Source organism: Sorex araneus, chromosome 6 (assembly GCF_027595985.1).
Source record: "Sorex araneus isolate mSorAra2 chromosome 6, mSorAra2.pri, whole genome shotgun sequence".
Lineage (NCBI taxonomy): Eukaryota > Metazoa > Chordata > Mammalia > Eulipotyphla > Soricidae > Sorex > Sorex araneus.
This window is the reverse complement of record NC_073307.1, coordinates 74,778,752-74,803,923: the sequence shown is the minus strand read 5'-3', so window position 1 is coordinate 74,803,923 and position 25,172 is coordinate 74,778,752. Positions and strand designations below refer to the sequence as shown.

The following is a 25,172-nucleotide window of genomic DNA, read 5'->3' as shown; positions in this document are numbered from 1 at the left end:
TACTGTTCAACACAGGACTGGAAGCAGTGGGAAAGAAACATATTTTAACACCATCCAAATTAGAAAAATAGTGGCACTCAGAAACTAGTCCCAGTTCTGTGCTTACAGCACCAGGCGGTGCTAGGGATGAAAGCTGAGGTTCCCTCAACATATGACCTAGGTCTTTGGTCCATCTCCCCAGTCCCAGCAAACCTGTATTTTTGAAGACAGGGGATGTAGAGCCTGAAGTACAGGAGAGTAGGCAAAGAAGAGGTCTGCAAAGATGAAGTAGAGAGTAGAAGGGGCAGAATCAGGGGTTACTCAGATCTCCAAGATCCCAGTGAATGCCTTCTCGAACCAAGGTGAACGTGTCTCACTCCTGAAACTGCTCATGGCACGATTCTGAATTCGGGTTGTCATAGACTGCTGCCTCCCACCCAGCCTGGGCTGACCCAGCCATAGTCCGAGGAGCCTCAAAGTACCAAACTCCCTTCAGCTCGGGCCCAGCAAAGAAAGACACTGGGTGCAGGAGCTGAGGCCCAAGCGGGGCAGACCAGGGCTCTGGAGATATGCTGTGTACTGGAGTCCCGAAAGGGACTATGAACAATTCACATGGCTACCTCAGGGGGAATGTTGTGACCAGACACGACGTCTCTCAGCAGGAGACATACCCGCGCCCAGCCGAGAGCTTGTGCACCTGCAGGGATCCTGAAAGGTCTTTCGGAGTAGAGGGCCGACTGACACGGCCGCCCAGGTGCTGTATGGAAAATAAACCCGAGACGGACAGCCCCAATGTAACAAGCTGAGGATCCTCCCCATTCTTGGTGATAAAGAAAGCTGTTCCCCAGAGTAAACTGATAATGACCACAGATGCCTCAGAATAAGAGATAATCTGGAAAAGGAGAGAGAATTGAAACCCACAACACTGAGATCAGAACAAACCTAGTCCTAAGAGGAGAGAGGGCAGAGCAAGGAACCATACTGAAATCAAAACTTTACAGAAGTTCCAAAGTTGATCCTCTTTATAAAAAAAAAACAAACATAATAAGATAAAAATTTCAATGGAAGCATAGATAGTCACAACCTCACAGAGTATTAATAATTAAACAGAAGATCACTTGTATCACTTGTCATCCCATTGATTTTTGATTTGCTTGAGCAGGCGCCAGCAACGTCTCCATTTGTCCCTGTCACGTGCTAATGTAGCCCAATGGTATCTGCTCACTCTAGAAACAGGAAGAGCCTCAAACCATTGGTTCAGGGTTTAGATAAAGGAGTCTGGCCATCTCGTAGGTGGGCGGCCATACGGTCTTTGGCCGTCCCGTGGAATCCAGTTGGTAACAGCTCTAATCCAGCAGTCATCTCTGAATCGCATTATGTGTCCGGACCATCTGATTTTCGACGCCTTGGCAAACGAGACAGCAACCCTGATTCTTTTTTTTTCTTTTTGGGTCACACCTGGCAATGCACAGGGGTTACTCCTGGCTTTGCACTCAAGAATTACTCCTGGCGGTGCTCAGGGGACCATATGGGATGCTGGGAATTGAACCCGGGTCGGCTGCGTGCAAGGCAAATGCCCTACCCGCTGTGATATCGCTCCAGCCCCACGACCCTGATTCTTGATTGTCGATGGAGGTCAGAACACTTGAGCAAAATGTGATATTCCAAGCATAGCTCTTTTGACTCTTCTTTAGGATACCCGAATAGCGTTCTCATCCTGTTTCATAGAGCCCAGGTCTCTGGGATGTCTGTTAGTGCAGGAAGAATGGTGGAGTTGAAAAGATGTGCCTGGAGCTGGAGGTTCTTCATCCTCTTAACAATTTCTTTGATGCTCTTGAAGGCGTTCCATGCTGTTCTCTTCCTCCTACACAGTTCTGGTGCCAAGTCGTTCCTCATATTGAGTTCTCGACCCAGGTACACATAGCTGCTGCATTCAGAGATGTTCGTTCTCTGTAAGAATGGAACATCAGGGACTAGGTCGTTTTTCATGAACACTGTCTTGGTGACATTCAGCTACAGTCCAACCTTTCCACATTTGTGGTAGAAGTCAGTCAGCATTTGTGTTGCTTGGCTAATGTTTGGTGTTATGAGAACAATGTCATCAGCAAAGCGGAGGTAGTGCAGTTGCAGACCGTCTAACTTCACTCCCATTCCTTCCCATTCCAGTAGTCACATGAAGTTCTCGAGGGTGGCACTGAGAAGTTTTGGTGAAATGATATCACTCTGCCAAACTCCATTGTGAGACATGTTACTGTTTTTGGCATATTGAATATGCCACGGGTAGCTTGCCAGGCTCTGCCATGCAGGCGGAATACTCTCGGTAGCTTGCCGGGCTCTCCAAGAGGGATGGAGGAATAGAACCTGGGTCGGCCGCGTGCAAAGCAAATGCCCTACCTGCTATGCTATCGCTCCAGCTCGTGGCCCATCAAAATATTAAAAATAACTGCTAATAGGAGTAAGACAATAGCAGTAACATAATAGTACTGGGAAACTTGAACACTCTTCTATCATTGCTGGTTAGACCATCAATGCAAAAACTCCTTAAGAAAACAATGGTCTTAGACTCAGCAGTGGAGAAAGAAACTTGGTGGGCACCACAACACTGGAGAATCCTCCAGGCCCCATACCGAGCCAATATCTCCGGGACCCTCAGATGGAGCAGGTGCAGTCTCCCCGCCTTCTCCAGATGGAATCCTGGCAACCATGAGCTTCTACAAGCGTGGCTCCGGTATGTGGCTACAGGACTATTCCTCCAAAGCTCGACCTTTCCTGATATACAAAGTGAGCAATGGAAAATAAATGATCTAGCGTCTGCCCCTGCCCAAAACTAGAGAGAGGGCGGTGACATGGGGTGGGGGGTGGAGGGGAGTGGTCTCGAGGGATGGGGGGTGGAATCGGCCCTTCTCACCACCCTGACAAGGCCCCGAGTTGCTGCCCACGAATGGCTCTTGGCTTCTGAACGCCATGATCCCAGAGGCACACAGACCAACCTCGGAACCCAGCGGCTTCTGGCAGAAACGCATCTGAGCATTAAACGACGGCACTGTGCCACCCTGGGTGGGGAAAGGTGTTTGTCCCTTCCACCTTTTCTCCCCAGTAGCGTGGCGGCTGCCACCTTTTCAGAGCCTGTTCGACAGCCAGGTATGAGACTGCAGTGACGTGATACACAGGGCCTCACACGATGGGGAGTGGAACTGGCCCCTCTCCAAGCCCCGACGAGGCCCTGAGCTGCCGCCCATGAATGGCTCCTGGCTCCTGAACGGCCATCATCCCAGAGGCACACAGACCAATCTCGGAACCCAGAGTCTTTTGGCAGAAATGCATCTGGACTGAGCATTAAACTACAGTTCCGTGCCACGCCGGGTGGGGAAAGCTGTTTGTCCCTTCCGCCTATTCTCCCCAGGGGCACAAAGGCCACCACCTTTTCGAAGCCTATTGGACAGCCAGGTACAAGACTGCAGTGAAGTGACACATGGGGCCTCACAGGATGGCGGGTGGAACCAGCCCCCACTCCCTGCCCCAATGAGGCCGCCCACAAAGGGCTCCTGGCTCCTGAATGGCCATGATCCCAGAGGCACACAAAACAATCTCGGAACCCAGCAGTTGTTATTTTTTTTAAATTTTATTGAATCACCATGTGGAGGGTTACATAGTTCTCAGGATTATGTCAGTTATACAATACTCAAACACCCTTCCCTTCACCCGTGCCCATATTCCATCACCAACCACCCCATTATACCTCCCGCCCTCGCCCGCCCCCCCAGTCCCCGCCCTTGTAAGTGATAAGTTTCACTTCGTTTACGCTTTATCTTGGTTACATTCCATGTTTCAACACATAACTCACTATTGTTGCTAGGGTTTCCCCCCAAAAAAGAAAAGACAGTCCCACTGTCAAGGAAGCATTTGATAGCTCTCCATTGCTGAGAATGTAGAGATATTAAGTCCTGCTGTTTGTTACATAACTTTTCTATTTTTTTCCCCCCTCATCCCTCGCCACCGAGTTCACGCCTGTTTAGTAATCACCACGCTGCCTGACAAAGGGAAAAAAAAAAAACGAAAAAGATGGTTATTTCCCGTCATCAGCCGGCGTGGGGCACTGGCTTAGTTGATAGTCTGGTAGAATGTCTGCAAGCAGTTTCTGGAACCAAAAGTAATACGCTGGTATCAGCCCCGGCTCGAGATTCCACCAGCGTCCCGCTGTTCCAAGTACATAATAATTTATTCCCTTGTATCCCATTCCCATGCCACCAGGTCCGTGTCAGCTTAATGGGCATCATACTATGGTTAATGCCACGCCGCGTTTCTTTCCGAGAAAGAAGGATATTTCTTCTCAGCCGGCGTGGGGATATGGCTTAGTTCAGTCTATAGAGATGGCTACCACTTTGATTGCCTTCAATATTTCAGCAAAAGACTTACTATTCTTGTTAGGATTTCCCACCAAAGTCCGACCCATTAAAAGGGAACCATTTCATATTGGTGATGATTAAATGACATTAGGTTGTGCGGCCATGGCAGCGGCCTCGCGGCTTTGAATTTCTGTATAAAGTCCAGGGAAAGTACAGCCAGAAATTACACGTCACTACAAACTTTAACCCTATTATGGTCCCCCCAAAGTCCAACCCGTTACAAAGGAACCATTTCATATTGCTGATGATTAGATGACATTAGGTCAGCAGCCGCACGGTTTTGGGTTTCTATATAAAGTCCAGGGAAAATTCTGCCTAAAATTCTATCGCTACAATCTTTTACCCTTCAACAAAAAACTCAGTACTATTGTTTGGAGCTTCCCCCCACGGTAAGCCCTGATAAAAAGGAACATTTACACGTTGCTGACAATCAAGAGATATTAGGTCGCGCGGCTGCTATTGCAGCCGAGCAGTTTTGGATTTCTATATAAAGTCCAGGGAAAATTCTTTTGGTAATTGCATCACTCGCTGGCGGCGCCTGGGCCAGTAGCTCCGAGCACACAGTTTGGAGGCATTTTAGGGGCGCTGCTCTTGTCCAAAGTGGTTCAGTTGCCTCCAGGGTCGATCTCGCGCGGCGGCAGAAAAAAACCCAGCAGCTTTTGGCAGAAATCCCTCCAGACTTATTACTAAAATATCAGAAATCCAAAATGCTCTTAATATCAGCAATAGAAAACAAATTAATGATGCCTTTTTGGCAGGTCTGAATGTTGGGGAAAATTCTAAATAATACTGGTGGATCTTCTGTCAAATTATTGAATGTGATCAAAGCGGGGAGAAAGTAAGGTGGAAATCATCTGCCACACAAGTGAGGGGAGGGGTGGTTTGGGGGGCATACTGGGGTTCTTGGTGGTGGAGGGTGTGCACTGGTGAGGGGATGAGTGTTTGATCATTGTATGACCGAGACTTAGACTGGAAAGCTTTGTAACTGCTCTCATGGTGATTCAATTAAAAAAAAAAAAAGAAGAAGGAAAAAGAAAACAATGGTCTTAGAGGAAAGAAATAGAAGAGCTGGGCCCAACAGACACATTTATATCTTTCATCACCAAAAGCTGAGCACGAATTTTCTTCAGTGCACGTTGGACAATCTCCAAAACAGACCACATGCTAGTGAGAAAACATATGTCCATAAAAATCAAGAACATAGACAACCTATCAACTATCCTCTCATATCATGATGCTCTGAAAATAAAAATTAATCATAAAATGAAACACAAGAAAAATTCAAATACTGGTAATTAAATAACTGTGCATCAAGGAGAAAATCAGAGTCCTTTAAAAAAGAAGAAGAAAGACACAAGTTACCAGAATATATGGGACGCAGCAACAGCAGAGTTGGGAGGCCTATTCAGGGGCTGGAGAGATCAGACAGTGGGCAAGGTGCTTGCCTTACATACCGCTGACCCCATTTGGTCTCAGCAGCCCATATGGGTCTCTGAGCCTGACTGGTGTAATCTTGAGTGCAGAGTCAGGAGTAAGCACTGAGCATCATCAAGTGTGGCCAGAACAACCACAGGGAGGGGGCAGCGGGGGTTCATAGCGATATGCAAACAAAAAAGGCTCACATAAACAACATCACAGAGCATAACATGAGGCCCCCTAGCCATGCCACAGGTCTCCACACCAGGCTGTTTCCACTCGGTGTGCCCCAGAGGGGGTGGGTGAGTGCCCTCCCTGCCCCAAGGCAGCCTAAAACCTCCACAACCTGACCGTCGCCACACTCCCAGCCACTCCCCACACGCTCGGGCCGAATCTCATACGAGTGAAGTCCCACGAAACCCAGGTAATGAGGAATTTCGTGACCTTGGACTCTGGGCTCAACGGGACTCAGGGGCAGAGATCCTCTGCCCGTTTTCCCCAGTCTCCAGTTAACCAGAGGTCACAACCATAAGCCACCTCCTGCTGGTGCCAAATACCCTCCCCATTGGCCACCTTCCAGATCACACAGCTGCTTCTACCAAAAGAGAGCATAACATGAGGCCCCCATAGTCATGCCGCTGGACTCCGTGCCAGGCTATTTCACTTAGGGTGCCCCAGAGGGGGGCAGGTGAGAGCCCACCCCACCCCAAGGGACCCCGCCCTGGCAGCCCACCTCCACAACCCAACCACCACCATGCTCCAGGACACTTTTCACATGCTGGGGCCGAGTTTCATGTATGAGTGAAGATATTCCTGGACACATCATAAGACACTCCCTACCCATTGTCCATAATTACCACACCATATTTGATGGGGTTCAGATAGTAGGCAACAAATCATAGATGGAAATATATACGCATATATACATATTTTCATATATACACATATATACCAAAGCTCACATCATCCAAACTTCAAGAACATGTTAGTGATATCCTATAGAATGTCTGAATGGCTCCTGCCAAAATAGAACAATCTTTACATTGTTTCCTATATGAACACTTTATTGTAAGCATGTTCAGCAATTCTTCACAACAGAAAATACAAAATATATTATTTCAGTTGTGTTTTGTGACAGGGATTGGGGATTGGAATGGAAACATCCCAAGTTTGGTGGAGAGAAGGTGTAATGGTGGTGGGATTGGTATCTGAATACTAAATGTAATCAAATATTGTAAAATAACTTATAAAATTAAAAAAACTTTAAATAAATAAATAAATAGCATCACAACTTAAGCGGATAGAAAGAAAACAACAAAGGGAATCCAAAGCAAGCAGAAAGGTGAAATAATTAAACTTTGAACAGAAATTGATGACCTAAAACCTAAAAAAAGCTATTCAAAGGATCAACAAAACCAAAAGCTGGATAAACAGCTTTTGAAAGATATTCTTGAGAGAATAAACAAGATTGATATGCCACTCGCAAAACTCACAAAGAAAGAAAGAAAAAAAAAAGACCTCAAATAAACTGACCCAGAAGTAAAATGGAAATTATTATAGATTCCAAAAAAAATTAAAGGATCATTGGGGTTTACTATGAAAATATTTATGCCATTAAACTGGAAAACCTAAAAAAAGTTGTTTAAATTTGTGAACTCATAACCTTCCAAGGCTGAATACAGGAATAAATAGAGTACCTTAACAGCAAATTACTGTTAAGGGAATCGAGATGTAATCAAGTCTCCCTCAAAACAAAAGCTCAGGCTCAGATGGGTTTACTAAAAAGTTCATTCAAACCTATATAAAACCTATTCCCAATTCATTTTGGGTTCTTTCAAAAAGTTGAAGAAACAAAATTCCTCTCAAAAAGTTTCGAACCAAACATTATGCTCGAAAGGCAGAGTGAGAGAACAAAAAGGGAAAACTGTAGACTATATCCATGATAAATGCAGATGCAAAGATTCTCAGTAAGATATTGGCATACTTTATACCACTGATAAACCAATAATAGCACACCACATTTAATGGAGTTTAAATAGAAGGCAACCAATCTTAGGGGGAAATATATTTATACAGATATATGTATATATGTGTGTGTGTGTGCATATAAGGATATATCAGGATCAGGGATCAGGGAGGAATGAGGCCCATTATTGTTACTGTTTTTGGCATATCGAATATGCTACAGGTAGCTTGCCAGGCTCTTCCGTGCGAGCGAGATACCCTTGGTAGCTTGCCGGGCTCTCCGAGAGGGACAAAGGCTTTTAGGGCGGCCTCTAATCACCCCACCTACAAGATGGTCACACACACACACACACACACACACACACACACACACACGGCTCAACCTTTAACATATGATTAATCTCTTATAGAAGGTCTTAATGACTCCAGGGTGAAATACAACTATCTTCACATACTTTCCTCTAAGAAAAATTTTTGGATCATTTTCAGTGGATTATTCATAACAAGCAACACAAAATAAATTAATTCAGTTCTGCTTTGGGGGCAGGGTTTGGGGTTCAGAATGGAAACATTTGAAATATGTTTGAAAGTGTAATGGTGGTGGGATTGGTATTCAAATATTAAATGCAATTAATGTGAACAATTTTATAAAAATAAAATAAAATTTTAAAAAGTTAAGTGCATAGATACAATTCCCAGCACTGCAAAACAACAAACGAAAAAAAAGTTTAAAAAAAAAGTTTACTGCCAGCTACAGTCCCTGAAAACTAAAGAAAAGCCAAGCAGACACGGAAGCATCTGTATTGAATTCAGGAGCACCGTTCTTCGCCTCAGGTCAGGACTGCATCCACCCACAGGGAAGGGGAGGGCGGCAGCCATCCTGGCCAGGCTGCACCCAGATACAGGCCCTGAGAACTAGGGAAGAGCCAGGCCCAGACGGACTCAACAGTGAATTCTCTCAAAGCTACTCCCAATACTTTTCAAGCTTTTCAGGAAATTGAAGAACCAGAAACACACCCAAACAGTTTATATGAGGCAAATAACGCTCTGATACCAAAAGCAGAGACACCACAAATAAGAGAACTATAGGCCTGAATCCCTGTTGAGCACAAATGCAAAACTCCTAAACAAAATACTAACAAATAGGATCCGGCAACTCAACAAAAATATCATACACCATGATCAAGTAGGAATCATCCCGAGGATGCAAGGGTGGTTTAAAATTCACAAGTCAATCAACACAGTACACAGTATCATGAAAGAAAAGATAAAAACCATATATGATTGTATCATAGATGCAGAGAAAGTATTTGATAAGATCCAGCACCCATTCATGATAAAAAAAACTCTCAACAAAATAGGAATTAAGGGAACTAACTTTCCTCCATAGAATAAAAGCATCTACCACAAGCCTGCAGTCAGCACTATTCTCAATGGGGAAACGGAAAGCCTTCTCTGAGATCAGGCACAAGACAATTCTGCTGCTCTCGCCACTCTGTTCAGTTAGTACTGGAAGTGATTGCTAGAGCAGTTAGGCAAGAAAAAGATATCGGGGGCATCCAGATAAGAAAGGAAGAAGTCAAGCCTATTCACTATTTGCAGATGACATTGATACTCTACTTAGAAAATCCTAAAGATGCCACAAAAATTTTCCTAGAAACAATACACTTGTATAGTAAAGGCAGGTACATGGTTTTCCTGTATAAAAATAATGAAAGAGAAGAGATACTTTAAAAAGTATCTCTAAAAAGTTCACAACTATGCCTCAGAAAATCAGGTAGGTTGGCATCAACTTATTTAAACACGTGAAGGATTAATACAAAGAAAACTACAAAACAGTACTTCAAGAAATAAAGACACCAGGAGGAAAGAGACACAGCCTCTGTCCATGGATCTGAAGGGTTAACATCATTAAATTGGTAATCCTGCCCAAAGAACTATACAAATTCAATGTGGTCCCTACAAGAATATCCATGACATTGTTCAACGAAATAAGTAAAACACTTGTGACATTGATATGGAACAATAAACCCCCACAAACAGCAATCCTTGGGAAAAAGAAGATAGGAGGCATCACCTACCCCAATTTCAAACTACAAGCAGTAGTTATTAAAACAGCATTATATTAAAGAGAAACCCGCAGATCAATGGGATAGAGTTGAAACTCTTGAAAAAGACCTCAAATATATGACCACTTAGTCTTTGACAGAAAAGTAAGAAATATTAAGTGGAGCAAGGAAAACCTCTCCAACACGTGGTCAAGTGGTACTAGAAAACTGGACAGCTACATGCAAAATTATGAGCTCAGACCTCTAATGCCATGCACAAAGTGGATTTAAGACCACAACATCAGGCCTGAGCCCATACATGGAGGGAAATATAGGCAAAACCCTCCATAACACTGAAGATAAAGGCATCTTAAAAGATGACACACCACTGACCGAAGTGAAAGCAATGACAAACACTAAACTAAGAACCTACTGCACCTCAAAAGAAATGGTGACCAAGATACAGAAAGCGCCCACAACATGGAAAAAATTATTTATCCAATAACCATTTGATAAGGAGTTAACATTAAAGATACATAAGGCACTGGTAGAACTTTACAAGGAAAAAAAATCAACCTCATCAAAAAATTGGGAGAAGAAATGAATAGAAACTTCCCCAAAGAAATACAAATGTCCAAAAGCAACATGAAAAAATACTTTACATGGGGTCAGAGTAACAGGAGAATGGGAAGGGCGTTTGCCTTGCACATGGCTGACCTGGGTTCGATCCCTGACATCCCGTATGGTCCCCCAAGCACCGCCAGGAGTAATTACTGAGTGCAGAGTGAGAGCAACCCCTGAGCATCACTGGGTGTGACCCCAAAAAAATGCTTTACATAAAGGAGAGGCAAATCAAAACAATAAGATATCATTTCACACCACAGAGAGGTCACACATCAGAAAAATAAGAACAACCAGTACTGGCGTGGATGCAGGGAGAAAGGGATTCTCTTTCATTGTTGATGGGAATGCCAACTGGTCCAACCTTTTTGGAAAAAAATATGGGCATTTCTCAAAAAGCTAAAAATAGAGTTCCCATTTGACCCAGCAATTTGATCCTCCTGGGAATATGCCCCAGAGGCTTAAAATCACACAGAAGAAACACCATCTGCACTCCATGTTCACTGCTGCATGATTCATAATAGCCCAAATCTGGAAACAACTCAAGTGCCCAAGAATAGATGACTGGATAAAGAAACTACAGCACATCTACACAATGGAATACTATGCAGCCACTAGGAAAAATGAAGTCTTGAAATATGCTTATAAATAGACAACACTGGAGAGTATCATGCTGAGTAAAATGAGTCAGAAGGAGAGGGACAGACATAGAATGACTGCACTCATTTACAGGATATGAGAAAACATAATCTGAGATTAATACCCAAGAACAGTAGAAACAAGGGCTAGGACTGGCCTACAGTTGGAAGCTTGCCACAAGTTGGGAGTAGGGGTAGGAGGGAGGGAAGTTAGGAAAGAAAAGGGACCACTATGATACATGACAATTATAGTGGAACTGATCACTCTGTACAAGAACTGAGTGCTGCCCTTGTTTGGAATCACTCCCTTGAGTGGATCTCCTTAGATGAGATTTCCTTAGATGAGATTTTGTTAATCTCCTCAAGAAATGGTCTTACCCTTCTTTGTTGATTTGTTGATGTTAAACCCACCTTTGTGCTACCGCCCTATGTAATTTGCTATATAAACTAAGACTGTGGGGCAAAGGGGGGGGGGGGCAGACTCAGGAGAAGGAGAGAGAACAAAATAAACTGATCGAGCAACCAAAAAAAAAAAGAAGAAGAACTGAGTGCTGGGAGTAGGAAAGGGACAAAAATTTCAGTACCTGCATCAAAATCATATCAGAGTTTTTTAAATAGAAAAACCATAGACCTATATCCTGGAGTACATAAGCAGCACCAAAAACCCTCAACCAAAGTTTGTCATGACAAATCCACCAATACAGTGAGAGAATCCTCTTCATAAAGCAGGAGGATTTATCCCAAGAACATAGGATGGCTAAACATTCACAATCAGTTAATGTAATCAATAAAAAAAGTGAAAATCCCACAATTGTATCAATACAGGCAGAGACTGTCTCTGGAAAGACTCAACATCCATTTAAGGGTGGGAAACCTCACCGAAACAGGAAATCGAAATCAAAGGAATATATGAAGAAACATGTTTCAACATAATTTTCTTACACAACACACACACACACACACACACACACACACACACACACACACACACAGAGGCTGTACCTATTGAAACAAGTTACATAAAACACCCCAAGGGCTCCTATCTTCTATGGAATGAGGTTCCTAAGAATTGATATATACAGGTTACTATATGAGCCTTTGGAGTTGATTCTACTACAGGAACCCAGATACATTATTATATATCTTATTAAAATAGTGATCCATCCCCAAGTCTTACCTGGAAGGGTCTGACTAAACGATTTCTAAGTGATTCCAATATAGTTTCAGTGCAGCGAATATTGCGTTTGCCATGCATGCAGGTGACCCAGGTTTGATTCCTCCACCCATCTCGGAGAGCACAGCAAGCTACTGAGAGTATCTTGGCCCCATGGCAGAGCCTGGCAAGCTACCCATGGTGTAATCAATATGCCCAAAACAGTAACAACAAGTCTCACAATGGAGACTTTACTGGTGTCCACTCAAGCAAATCGATGAGCAATCGGATGACAGTGACAGTGAGAGAACTTACATCAAGCTTTTTAAAAAAAAATTATGTTAGGCACCATGATTTACAATACTATGAATGGAAGGGTTTCATGCATAAGACATTCCAACAACAAACCCCATCAGAACGTCTGCTTCCCTGCACCACTGCCCCAGGAAACCCCTCCCAACCCTGCCCAAGCCTTGGTACATTTCTAAAGACCACCACAACATCAAGTTTACCTGAACTTTATTTCCAGCACAAGGTACTATAAAAATGTAGCAGCAACAGCTTCTCAAACACCCAATTTTATTTTCCATCAATATCTAAGTAGTAAGTAGAGCAAGAGATCAACGCCTTTCCATGCTAGCTAGAACCTTCCATGTGGCCACAGGGAACCAGAGGTTTAAAGGGCAGAATGTTATAGAAAAGGACTTCTTTTTTTATAATGTTCAGGTCAGCATAAGGTCACTACTTTCACATTTTTTTGAGTTTCATAAATCAAGTACTCACCACAAATTGACAAAGTTGATGAAACTGGGGGAGAATTCCCTTTCCTCAGAGTTGCTCAGCTGTGGAGGGTCCCCTTTCACGACCTGGGTCAGCTGGTCAAAGACACTGTTCCACTTTGGGTACGGAAACCGGCCAGTGGCTAATTCATACTGAAAAAGGCACAGAGGAAAAGCAAGATACATGAGATGTCACTGACTAAGTACTCACTGGAATGGTTACAATGAAAAACTCAATTTTCAAAATTTGTCTGGCTAGATTATCTGACCTTTAGGGGAAAAAAAAAACCACAGAATTTTGTATAAACCAGATTCAAAAGACTGAAGAGAAACACAAAATACAAGCCTATATAATGCTTCTACTACATATTTCCAGTACACTCTCTAGTTAGGATTTTTTTGTACAAGAGATACAGAAAGGTTGGTTTTAGAACCTTTTCTGCAAAGTATACAGGATGCAGTCATCTGGACAAAAATCCTAGAGTGGTGAATTTTTTTTCTGTAGCCAGAACAGTCAACAAACAAATGATCAATCCTGTTCAAAGGAAAGATATACAAATCCTATTCTATGGCTATTCTATAATTTCTACAATGTCAATCAGAACTAGATACGCCTATCATTCAAGACACTAAATTAAGGTAGGTAACACCTTTTACTCTAAACCATAGTATAAACAATACTTAGAATGACTCTCAAATATACCTAATCAGATCTGTAATATGCTCCAATCTTCGCAAGGACTAAAAATACTTGTGAATCTATTCTCCATTTTTCTCCTTCTGTTTTGTGAATAATAAAAACCTAGAAATTGAATTATTCCCAAGAAATATATCTAAATCTGAACCATGGAAGAAGTGTATCCTATTTTATGAGCATTGACAAGTGGACAATTGATGCTGAACCTCCAAAATTATTAGAGAAGGTGATACATGAGATAGGGCATTCTCATGAAGAGTATCTGGGCTTCTTCAACAAAGATTTGGAATGTGTAAATCTAGTAGAAATTAAGTATAGCTTATACACTGAGAAGAGAGCTATCAAGCAAACAAGGCACAAGAGTAAAGAGAAAGCTGACATGAGAAGGTGCCCTTCCGCAAGGATGATTCCTTTTGCTCACTGTGAAAGACCTGGCAGGGACACATGCATACACACACAGGGAAAAGTATTATTTTGGTTCAAGTTTAATTTTGGTAAAAATAAAACACACTTGGAAAAAGTAATATTACTGAATATTCACAGCATTAGGAATAACTTTGTTCTTGAGAACTGGTCTTAGATGAGATGGAAAAATTAGGATATACTTCATAACCTGAAGTACTTATGATGTTATAATTTAATATCACACATACTGTTACTTTTATTAAATTATCCTGCCCTCGCATCTTCACTGGGGCCCCTGGGGGGCGGGGGGGTTTAAGTCTTCCTTCCCACCCCGAGCAGAGCCCCAGCAGCTGAAGACCTCCAGAACCCAGCCACAGCCATGCTCATGGCCATTCTCCACATGCTCGGATGAGCCTCACACATGAAAGAAGCGACAGAGAAACCCAAGTGTGTGGGACCCGGGGCTGAGATCTCCAAGCCTGCTGGGATGAGGACTGGGCCTCCTCCACCCAGATCCCTCATTTTCCAGGAGCTTGGTAGCCACACCCACAAACTGCCCCAGGCACCGTGTGATCCCATGAATGGTCAACATCCAGAGACTATAAAACAGAGCTCCTGGAAGAGATATCTTATTATCTAGTTCTCCCTCTCGGAGAACTCAGCAAACTACCAAGAGTATCCTGCCCACACGGGCAGATCAGATATCCAAAATCAGTAACAATAAAGGGTCTCACTCCCCTGACCCTGAAAGAGCCTCCAATGTGGCATCTTGGGGAAGGACCAGTACAGAGAAGCTGCTAAAATCTCAGGGCTAGGACAAATGGAGATATTATTGGCACCCACTCAAGCAAATCGAGTAACAATGGGATCACAGTGATACAGTGGTTAAATTATCCATTCATATGAAAAAATAAAAGCAATCATAAGTACTATTTATCTTCCTATTAAACAAAGCTTAGACAAAGAATTATGGCAAATAACTTATTTTTTTTTAACTCTTAAAGAACAAACTTTTGCTTTTCGAGTGAAGTATATACTTGCTTTTTAAACCCAACTGGTTGAGAAACAGCTAGGTGTTCCTGAGTAGTGAACAGCCCTTTACTACTCAGGGAATAAACAAATGTTTCCCTCTAAAGCTCTATGTTGAGCTACACCTAAAAGATGCTCAAGTTCCATGTTCTTTTCTGAATACACAAGGATTCCCTTTCAGCTGGCTTCAAAATGAGAAAAGATCACAGGAGTTAACTCTCATACTTGTCACAAAAAGAACAAGGGAAGTCTACTGCAGGGGTGAGTAGGTATGTGATTCACCCATATAGTAAGTGGATCTTAGCATTTAATGCCTATTATATCTCTGCTTTGATGTGTTATCTCTTAGCTGTGAAGTCTTATGATGGCAAGAAGAAAATATAAGGAAAATATCTGGTCTGCCTAGCTACAGGATACAGTTCCATCTGAGATAGGAAACTAACAACCAATGGAGATCAGCTGTTCAAATAGAGAAATGCCCTCATGAGAGTTGTGGTAAGACAGCAATCAAAAGAAATTAAATTTGGGGCTGGAGTGATAGCACAGTGGGTAGGACATTTTCCTTGCACTCGGCCAATCCATGTTCAATTCCCAGCATCCCATACAGTTTCCCAAGCACCGCCAGGAATAATTCCTGAGTGCAGAACCAGGAGTAAGCCCTGAGCATTGCCGGGTGTGACCCGAAAAGAAAAAAAAAATTAATTAATTAAATTTAAAACTTATCTTTGCTTATAAGAGGCAAACAAATAAAATAAGCTCTAAAATAAGTTTTTAAAAAGCTTTATTGTTAATTCTCCACAGAGAAAACCATTTTTATTAATAAAAAATTTTAAATATAACCATGGGTAGCACTGTAGCACTGTGATCCCATTATTCATCGATTTGCTCGAGCACGCACCAATAACATCTCCATTGTGAGACTTGTTATTACTGTTTTTCGCATATCGAATATGCTATGAGGAGCTGGCCAGGCTCTGCTGTGCGGGCAGTATACTCTAAGAAGTTTGATGAAAGATAATCGTGTTGTGCTTAGTACTTGAAAAATAAATCTCTTACTTTCTCAGCATTGAACCAAGAACTTTTTTTTTTTTTGCTTTTTGGGTCACACCTGGCAATGCACAGGGGTTACTCCTGGCTCTGCACTCAGAAATCACCCCTGGCGGTGCTTAGGGGACCATATGGGGTGCTGGGAATCGAACCTGGGTTGGCCACGTGCAAGGCAAATGCCCTACCCGCTGTGCTATTGCTCCAGCCCCTGAACCAAGAACTTTTATCTCAATTTTTCACCAAGATATTACTTGTTCTTTAATCAGTTCATTCATTTGTGATTTCAGTGAATGAAAGATTCCAAATAGAAAGTACTAAGCCAAAATATACACACTTACCACAGTACTTCGCGGCCACCGTCCAAAAGTGGCCGTGCAACACATCATAAGACACTTCCTACCCATTTTCCATAACTACCACACTAGATTTGATGGAATTCAGACAGTAGGCAACAAGTCATAGAGGGAAATATATAAATATGCCTCTCAGAGAGCTCGGCAAACTTGGCAAGCTACTGAGAGTATCCCACCCACACAACAGAGCCTGGCAAGCTTCCCGTGGCATATTCAATATGCCAAAACAGTAACAATAACAGGTCTCATTCCCCTGACCTGAACGAGCCTCCAATATGGCAGCGTTGGGAAAGATGAGTAAAGAGAGACTGCTAAAATCTCAGGGCTGGGATGAATGGAGATGTTATTGGCGCCCGCTCTAGTAAATCGATGAACAATGGAATGACAGTGAATAGACATTAGAATAGACAGTGATACTACAGTACTACCAGCCACACGTGCCTTCATGTCTATAGTGACAGTGAGTTGTTCCCTTGTTCCCCATCCCAGAATAGTTCCTGATTCCTTTTACCTATGTCCAAGATATCCAGAACAACAACATTAAAGACACAAAACCTTCAGAGAAATATCAACTTTAGTTCAGTTCTTAGACTAAGACACGTATTTTCCAACAATTAAAAATATTCTGTGATTACAGCCATGAGGATAAAAAGTCTGTAGAAAATCAAAAACAAAAACAAAAACCTAAGATCCAAAAATTAAGAAAGCAGTTCTAAAAAGAATTTGTAAAAGAATAAATTAATTTTCTGAATTTCTAATTTCCCCTACTATGGCAAGGCTGATTCAATATAAACATACCAATGTGATCCCCAAACTCCAAACATCAGATCGGACATCATATCCTTGTCGAGATGCACTTGGGTCTATCCTTTCAGGCTAAAACACAAAAGAAGGCATAGTTATTAATTTGAAGGCAAAAGTTAAATTAAGTAGCCAGAATGCCTAATTCCTTCTAGAATTGTTCGTATCGAGAAGCAGATTGAAAGTAAAAAAAAACCCATCATTAGAAACAAGATTCCCCTCCCATCAGCTGCCCCTACTTGGTCAGGAGCCGCCTGAACTCCCAAGAACTTGGGGTTCCCCCACCAAATCCCACTCCAGTAAGGCAGCGCACCCCAGAGAACTGAGTCACTCCAGGTTAGCGCGCCTCATTGCTGCTGCCTGGCTTCTCTGGAGCCCAAAGGGTCTCACCAAATCTGGACCTGGGGAGGAAGCCCCACCTGATAAAAGAAAGAACATCGACCTGACGTCCTGCCAGGTGAGGGTTCATCTGAACACGCTGTACCCTGTGCCCCTGCTCAAAATCCACCCAGGACTAAGTTTGTCCACTGTACAAACTTAGGAAGGCAGTGGGTATGCCAAACACAATGAAGAAGCAGAAAAATCACCTGGTCTAAAAGATGAGAACAAAGCCTTGGAAAGACTCACAGCATAGGAGACCTCTCTTAATCCCCCAGATGAAGATCTCAAAGCAACAGTGACTGGAAGGTCTACTAAACTGAAGAAGACAATAGAGCTCCAACAAGGAAATAGAAAGTAGGAGAATACTTCACTAAGAAATCACTAATTGGAACAGCATAATGGGAAAACTGAAATAACACAACAGAGGCAATGAGAAGCAGAATGAAAGAGCAAAGGAACAATTCAGTGTACTAACGACAAGATACATGAAACCATACACAAAGAAAAGAAGGGAAAACAGAACAAAGGAAAACGAAGAAAAGAAAGAAGGGAAAGAAGAACAAAGAAAACTGAAAACAATGTCATATCTTTGGCATAGTCTGAAAAGAAATAACATCCTAATTATAGGGGTACCAGACAGAAGAGACAGAAGAGGAGGAAGAAGTGTTGGCAACAAAACTCATAGTAAAAAACTCTCCCAATTTGAAGATCAATCCAAGCAGTTCAAAGAATATGAATCAGAATAAAAGAAACAGAAAAACACCAAGACACATTGTAATCAAAAGGATAAGAATCAAAGATGAAGATGCTATCTCAAAGGCAACTAGAAAAAAAACTCAAAATTACCTATTATGGAAAACTATTATGAGCATGGAAACCTCATAAAAATTACATATCTCTGAATATGATCCTTCATGCTAGAAGGGAATGATATGACATATTAGTACCTCAAATAAATTAGACATACAGACAGAAAAACCTCATTCAGCTAGGTAATTGAATTTGGTGATGCAATACAACAACTGAAATAGCTCTTTGTTACAAAGCTGACACCACAAGACACATGATCTTCAAATATAAAAGGCTAAAGAAATAAAAGGCAATGACAGAAATTTCTAGAACCCATACAAAAAGATGGTGTTAAATTCTATTATTTCATTAATTTTGTTAAATTCTAATGACCTGCAGTTACCAACAAGAGTGGATGAGGTGAACCCAACTTTTGGCAGCTTAGGAAAGACAAACTTGAACTGCCATGAGAAACACAGATTCAAGGAAAAAGGATGAAAAACAATCATGCAAGCAGGGACAGTGTATTCTCATTAGACAAAACAGACATTAATCTACGAAAGATAACAGAGATTGCCAGTGAATAATAGTAATAATCTAATGATCTATACACCAAGAAGATTTAAAACCATTAACATGCAGGCACCAAATTAAGAATGATCAAAAGATGTAAAACAATTTCCAGCAGGTCTGAAGAAAAATATCAACAACGCCTTCGCTTGCCCCCTGCCCGCGGTCGGGGGCGCCCTCTGAAACCCCCAGCCCTGCCTGGCACATCCTAGCAATCTCGCAGACCAACCCTGACCCCTCCCTCTTCTCCAGGTTAGGGGTGCGTCCTCAAGTCAAGGGACATGGTTTCAAAAGTGGGCGTGGCCTTTCTGGAGTGGTGGCCGCTTATGCGGCCGCAGTTATCTCTCCCATTTAATGCATTGTGCTTTGGCCACAATCGTTATAATCTATTCCTCTGAAGAATACCCTGGTCATCTTAGTCACTATATGTTAATAGTCAACTAGCCTAGCCTATCCTAATTTCACAAGAACTGTCAGTGAACACATCAAGCTGCACATAAATTCCTTTGTAAAAAGATCATAGCCCCACGTCTTCAGTTGAGGCCCCTCTCAAGCTAAGGAGAGTGCCTGATAGTAAAGCACATAACAACATGAAGAAACAGCGAAAATCCCCACCACCAGGAGAGATGGAAGAGAGGATCTCAGTAACCTCAGCAGCAACTTCCCAGAAACACAACGTTCTCTTGGATAAAGAATTCAGAGAGGAAATCGTGAAGATGGTTGACGAACTCAAAGCAACTATGGAACGAACATCCAATAAATTAAGGGAGGATATGGATGCAGCATTAGAACGGACCACCAAGATAATCCAGGAAGAAATGAGAGTAGAAATTTCAAAGCTACGAACAGAAGTCACACAATTAAAAGAATCAGTAGATGAAATTAAAAACTCAGTAGGAGCCATCAATAATAGAATGACTACAGCCTAAGACAGAATCAGTGAGCTTGAATATGAGCTGCACAAAGCATACAGGCAACAACAAATAATGGGAAAAGACCTCAAAATGGCTCCAGAGTGAATTAGAGTCCTAGGGGATGACCTCAAGAGAAACAACGTAAGAATCATTGGAGTACCAGAACCACAGGGAACCAATCCCAACGAAAAAAACACAATTAAAGACATCATTGCTAAGAAATTCCCAGAGCTAGAGAATGCAGGCATCCAGATCCAAGGAGTCCGAAGGGTGCCAGCTAAAAGGGACCCAAAAAAAAAATCCCCAAGGTATATCACAATCAGAATGATGGATGCCGTGGATAGAAACACAACACTGCAAGCAGCAAGATCAAAGAAGGAGATCATATACAAAGGAGCACCCCTTAGATTCACAGCAGACTTATCAGAAGAAACCTTCCAAGCCTGAAGACAATGGTGGAATATAGTGAAAAAACTTAATGAAATGAACGCCTCACCAAGAATACTTTACCCGGCTAAACTCTCAGTTAGACTTGAAGGAACCATACACTACTTCACGGACAAGCAACAGCTCAGGGATTTCACAGACTCAAGACCAAATTTAAAAGAAGGACTCAAAGGGCTACTCTAAGACAAGGAAAAAGCCTACAGGAACAACAAACCCTACAGAAAAATGGCACAAAATCCCATGACAATAATTTCTCTTAATATTAACGGTCTAAATGCACCAATCAAGAGGCACAGAGTGGCAAAATGGATTCAGAAACTAAACCCAACTTTCTGCTGCCTGCAAGAAACACATCTGAATAGCCAGAACAAACACAGACTCAAAATCAAAGGATGGAAAACAATCCTGCAAGCAAACAGCTCCCTTAAAAAACTGGGGTTGGCCATACTAGTATTCGACAACATAGATTTCAGGCTGAAAAAGGTCATAAGGGACAGCGAAGGTCATTTTCTATTCATCAAGAGATATGTACAAACAGGAAGAAATCAAACTATTAAACGTATACGCACCTAATGAATGACCAGCTAAATACTTAAAAGAACTTCAAACAGAGTTTAAGGAGGACATAACTAGCACCACGATAGTAGTTGGAGACTTCAACACTGCCTTATCACCTCTGGATAGATCGACAAAAACAACACTCAACAAGGAAGCAATGGCTCTGAAGGAAGAAATGGAGGAGACAGGGCTAATAGACCTATACAGGGCTATACACCCCAAAAAGAAAGAATACAAATTCTTTTCCAGCACACACAAAACATTTTCCAAAATAGACCAAGTTCTGGGTCACAAATTATACCTTAATAGAATCGGGATGATAGAAATTGTATCAACTATCTTTTCAGACCATGATGCACTGAAGATGGAAGTTAATCACACACAGATGCGGAGAACCAAATCAAAGAATTGGAAATTAAACAACTCACTATTGAACAATGAGTGGGTCACGAAGGAAATCAAAAAATACCTTGAAACAAATGAGAATGAAGACACAAGTTACCAGAACCTATGGGATGCAGCTAAAGCTGTGTTAAGGGGAAAATTTATAGCTCTGCAAGCTTTCCTCAGAAAGGAATAAGGGGCCTATATAGATAGCTTGACTTTGCAGCTCAAGATCTTAGAAGAGGATGAGCAAAAGGAACCCAAATCGGATAGAAGGAAAGAAATAATAAAACTTAGAGCAGAAATTAATGATATAGAAACCCAAAAAACAATCCGAAAGATCAATAAAACAAAGAGCTGGTTCGTCGAGAAAATAAATAAGATTGACAAACTGCTAGCAAGACTCACAAAGAAAGAGAGAGAAAACCCTAATAAAGCGAATCAGAAATGAAAAGAGGGACATCACAACAGAAACCAAGGAGATTCAAAAGATCATCAGAGACTACTTTGAAAGTCTGTATGCCACAAAAGAAGAGAACCTAAAAGAAATGAACGAATTCCTTGATTCCTACAATCTCCCAAGACTGAACCAAGAAGACATGAAATACCTGAATAGGCCCATAAATATCAAGGAAATCGAAACTGTAATCAAAAGTCTCCCCAAAAACAAAAGCCCAGGTCCAGACGGATTCACTGGCGAATTCTTCCAAACATTTAAAGAACACTTGTTGCCAGTTCTCCTCAAGCTGTTCCAGGAAATTGAAAAGACAGGAACCCTTCCGAATAGTTTCTATGAGGCACATATCTCCCTAATACCAAAAACAAACAAAGACACCACTAACAAAGAAAACTATAGACCAATATCCCTGATGAACACCAATGCACCGGAACTAAGCAATCAAGTAGAAACAGAGATAAATAAATGGGACTATATTAAACTAAAAAGCTTCTGCACTGCAGAAGACACGGTGACCAGAATTCAAAGGCAATCTACAGAATGGGAAAGGATATTCACCCAATACCCATCTGATAAAGGGTTGATATCAAGGGTATATAAAGCACTGGTTGAACTCCACAAGAAGAAAACTCCAAGCCCATCAGAAAATGCGGCGAAGAAATGAGCAGAAACTTTTCCAAGGAAGAGATAGAAATGGCCAAAAGGCATGTGAAAAAATGCTCTGCATCACTATCATCAGGGAGATGCAAATCAAAACAACCGTGAGATACCACCTCACACCACAGAGAATGGCACACATCCAAAAGAACAAAAGCAACCACTGTTGGAGAGGATGTGGGGAGAAGGGGACCCTTCTCCACTGCTGGTGGGAATGCCGACTGGTCCAGCCCCTTTGGAAAACAGTATGGACGATTGTCAAAAAATTAGAAATTGAGCTTCCATTTGATCCAGCAATACCACTTCTGGGAATATATCCTGGAGAAACAAAAAAGTATAGTCGAAATGACATCAGCACTTATATGCTCATCGCAGCACTGTTTACAATAGCCAGAATCTGGAAAAAAAAAAACACGAGTGCCCGAGAACAGATGACCGGTTAAAGAAACTTTGGTACATCTATACAATGGAATACTATGCAGATGTTAGAAAGGATGAAGTCATGAACTTTGCATATAAGTGGATCAACATGGAAAGTATCATGCTAAGTGAAATGAGCCAGAAAGAGAGGGACAGACATAGAAAGATTGCACTCATCTGTGGAATATAAAATGGCAGAGTAGGAGACTAATACCCAAGAATAGTAATACATAATACCAGGAGGTTGGCTCCATAGCTTGGAAGCTGGCCTCACACGCTGGGGGAAAGTCATCCCAGATAGAGAAGGGAACACCAAGTAATATGCGATTGGAGATCCTGCACGCAAAGGGAGATGCGTGCTGAAAGTAGACTAGAGACTGAACCGGATGACCACTCACTACCCCTATTTGGAACCACAACACCCAAAAGGAAAGAGAGATATCAAATTGGAATGCCTTGCTATAGAGGCGGGGTGGGGTGGGGGGGATGAGGCTGGCAGGGGTGGGAGGGATACTGGGTTCATTGGTGGTGGAGAATGGACACTGGTGGAGGGATGGGCTCTTAAACATTGCATGAGGGAAAAACAAGCATGAAAATATGTGTACCTGCAACTGTACCCTCACTGTGACTCACTAATTAAAAATAAATTTAAAAATATATATCAACAACATAACAGAGGCAGTATATTTTAAAACCACACTCCCACTATTGATTGATCAGTAAGACAGACAATCAATAACAGCAGCCTTAAAAGATAAAACAGAAGAGATAGTTTTAGTAGACATGTTTAGGGCCCTCCAACCCCCTCCCTGTCACACTGAGTGCACATTATACTCCACTGCTCATGGATTATAAGGACAGACCATGAGCTGGGACACAAAATATCCATGAAATCAAGAAAATTGAAATCACATCAAATACCTTCTCAGAATTCAAGGCTCTGAAGTTGGGGAACAGAACACCTGGGAAGAGCACAAGTACTTGGAAACTGAGTAATGCACTATTGAACAATCACTGGATCAAAGAGGAAATGAAAAAGGAAAAGAAAAAGAATCCTCAAGAATCATATAGCAGGGCTGGAAAGATAGCACAGCAGGTAGAATGCTTGCCCTACGCACAGCCTATCCAGGTTCAGTCTCCACACTGCATGTGGTGCCCGAGCACCTCAGACGCAGTCCCTGAGCACAGCACCAGAAACAGCCTTTAACGTGGCAGGTGTGGCCCAAAGCAGAACAAAAACAAAACAAGAAGTTGAGGTTCAATCCCAGCACCATGTCTGGGAACCCTCGTCCCATCGTTCCCCTAAGCACCACCAGAAGTGACTCCTAAGCAGAGAAGCCCTCAGCTTGGTGGGGCCAGAAGTAATAAATACTAACGAGAATGAAGACAACAGCTACCAGAACTTCTGAGTGAGACACAAGCAAAAATTATACTAAGAGAAGTTCACAGCATTACAGTACTCATCAGAAACAAACACGTGGAAATAACCTCAACCTTCAAAAACTCAGGATCACAATAATATGAGGAGTGCAAACCAAGTAGAAGGAGATAAATAATATAAATCTGAGTGGAAAAGAACAATACAGAAATAAAATCAGAACACAAAGGATCAATGAAGCCAAGAGTTGGGTGTTCTTTATTTTTTTAAAGAGTCAGTAAGATAGAAAAATTACTCCCTGGATAGATTCACAAAGAGAAAAGAGAAAAACCTGTAAATTAAATCAGAAATGGGAGAGGAAATTACATCAAATAACCCAAAAATGAAAGACATGTGCTTATTATGAACAATTTTAGACACTGAACTGAAGAACCCAGAATAAATGGATAAATTTCTAGAGTCTTAACAATTTCCCAAGTCTGAGTCCAGAGGAAGTAGACATCTGCAGTAGATCAGTGCTATCAAGGAAGTTGAGACAGTTATCAAAACTCTTGCCCAAGAACAAAAGTCCCAGACTAGATGAGTTAACTAATGGAGCTTTTCAAAGCCTTCAAAAGTTCTGGAGGTACAGTGCCACCCAGCAGGTCAACCTGTACCTGTGGGGCGAGGGCATCAGCAGCCTGATGGTGCCGCCAGGCTTCCTGATACCCCAAAACTGCTGCTATGTCTTTGGCCATACCCCAACAACTTGGGGACAATGTTTCTGAGAAATTAAACGAACAAAAGCTAGGTATGTGGGAGTCACACTCACAAACCACCTCCAGCTCATTTATTGGCCTTACTTTAGAGACTCATAAATAAATCTCGAAAGAGATCAAAA

At 42.1% G+C, this 25,172-nt stretch overlaps 1 protein-coding gene across 3 annotated transcripts in view; it reads right to left on the bottom strand.

Annotated features, from left to right (window-relative positions):
• The window catches only part of MAP2K4 (mitogen-activated protein kinase kinase 4), a 180,180-nt gene that overhangs the window by 4,997 nt on the left and 150,011 nt on the right, over positions 1–25,172 (bottom strand). For all 3 annotated transcript variants that reach the window (XM_055141645.1, XM_055141646.1, XM_055141647.1), the window contains 2 exons: positions 17,335–17,412; positions 13,010–13,158 (listed from right to left, as the gene is read on the bottom strand). In XM_055141645.1, coding sequence (XP_054997620.1) covers positions 13,010–13,158; positions 17,335–17,412 — 227 coding nt within the window. The remainder of the gene's footprint in view (positions 1–13,009; positions 13,159–17,334; positions 17,413–25,172) is intronic.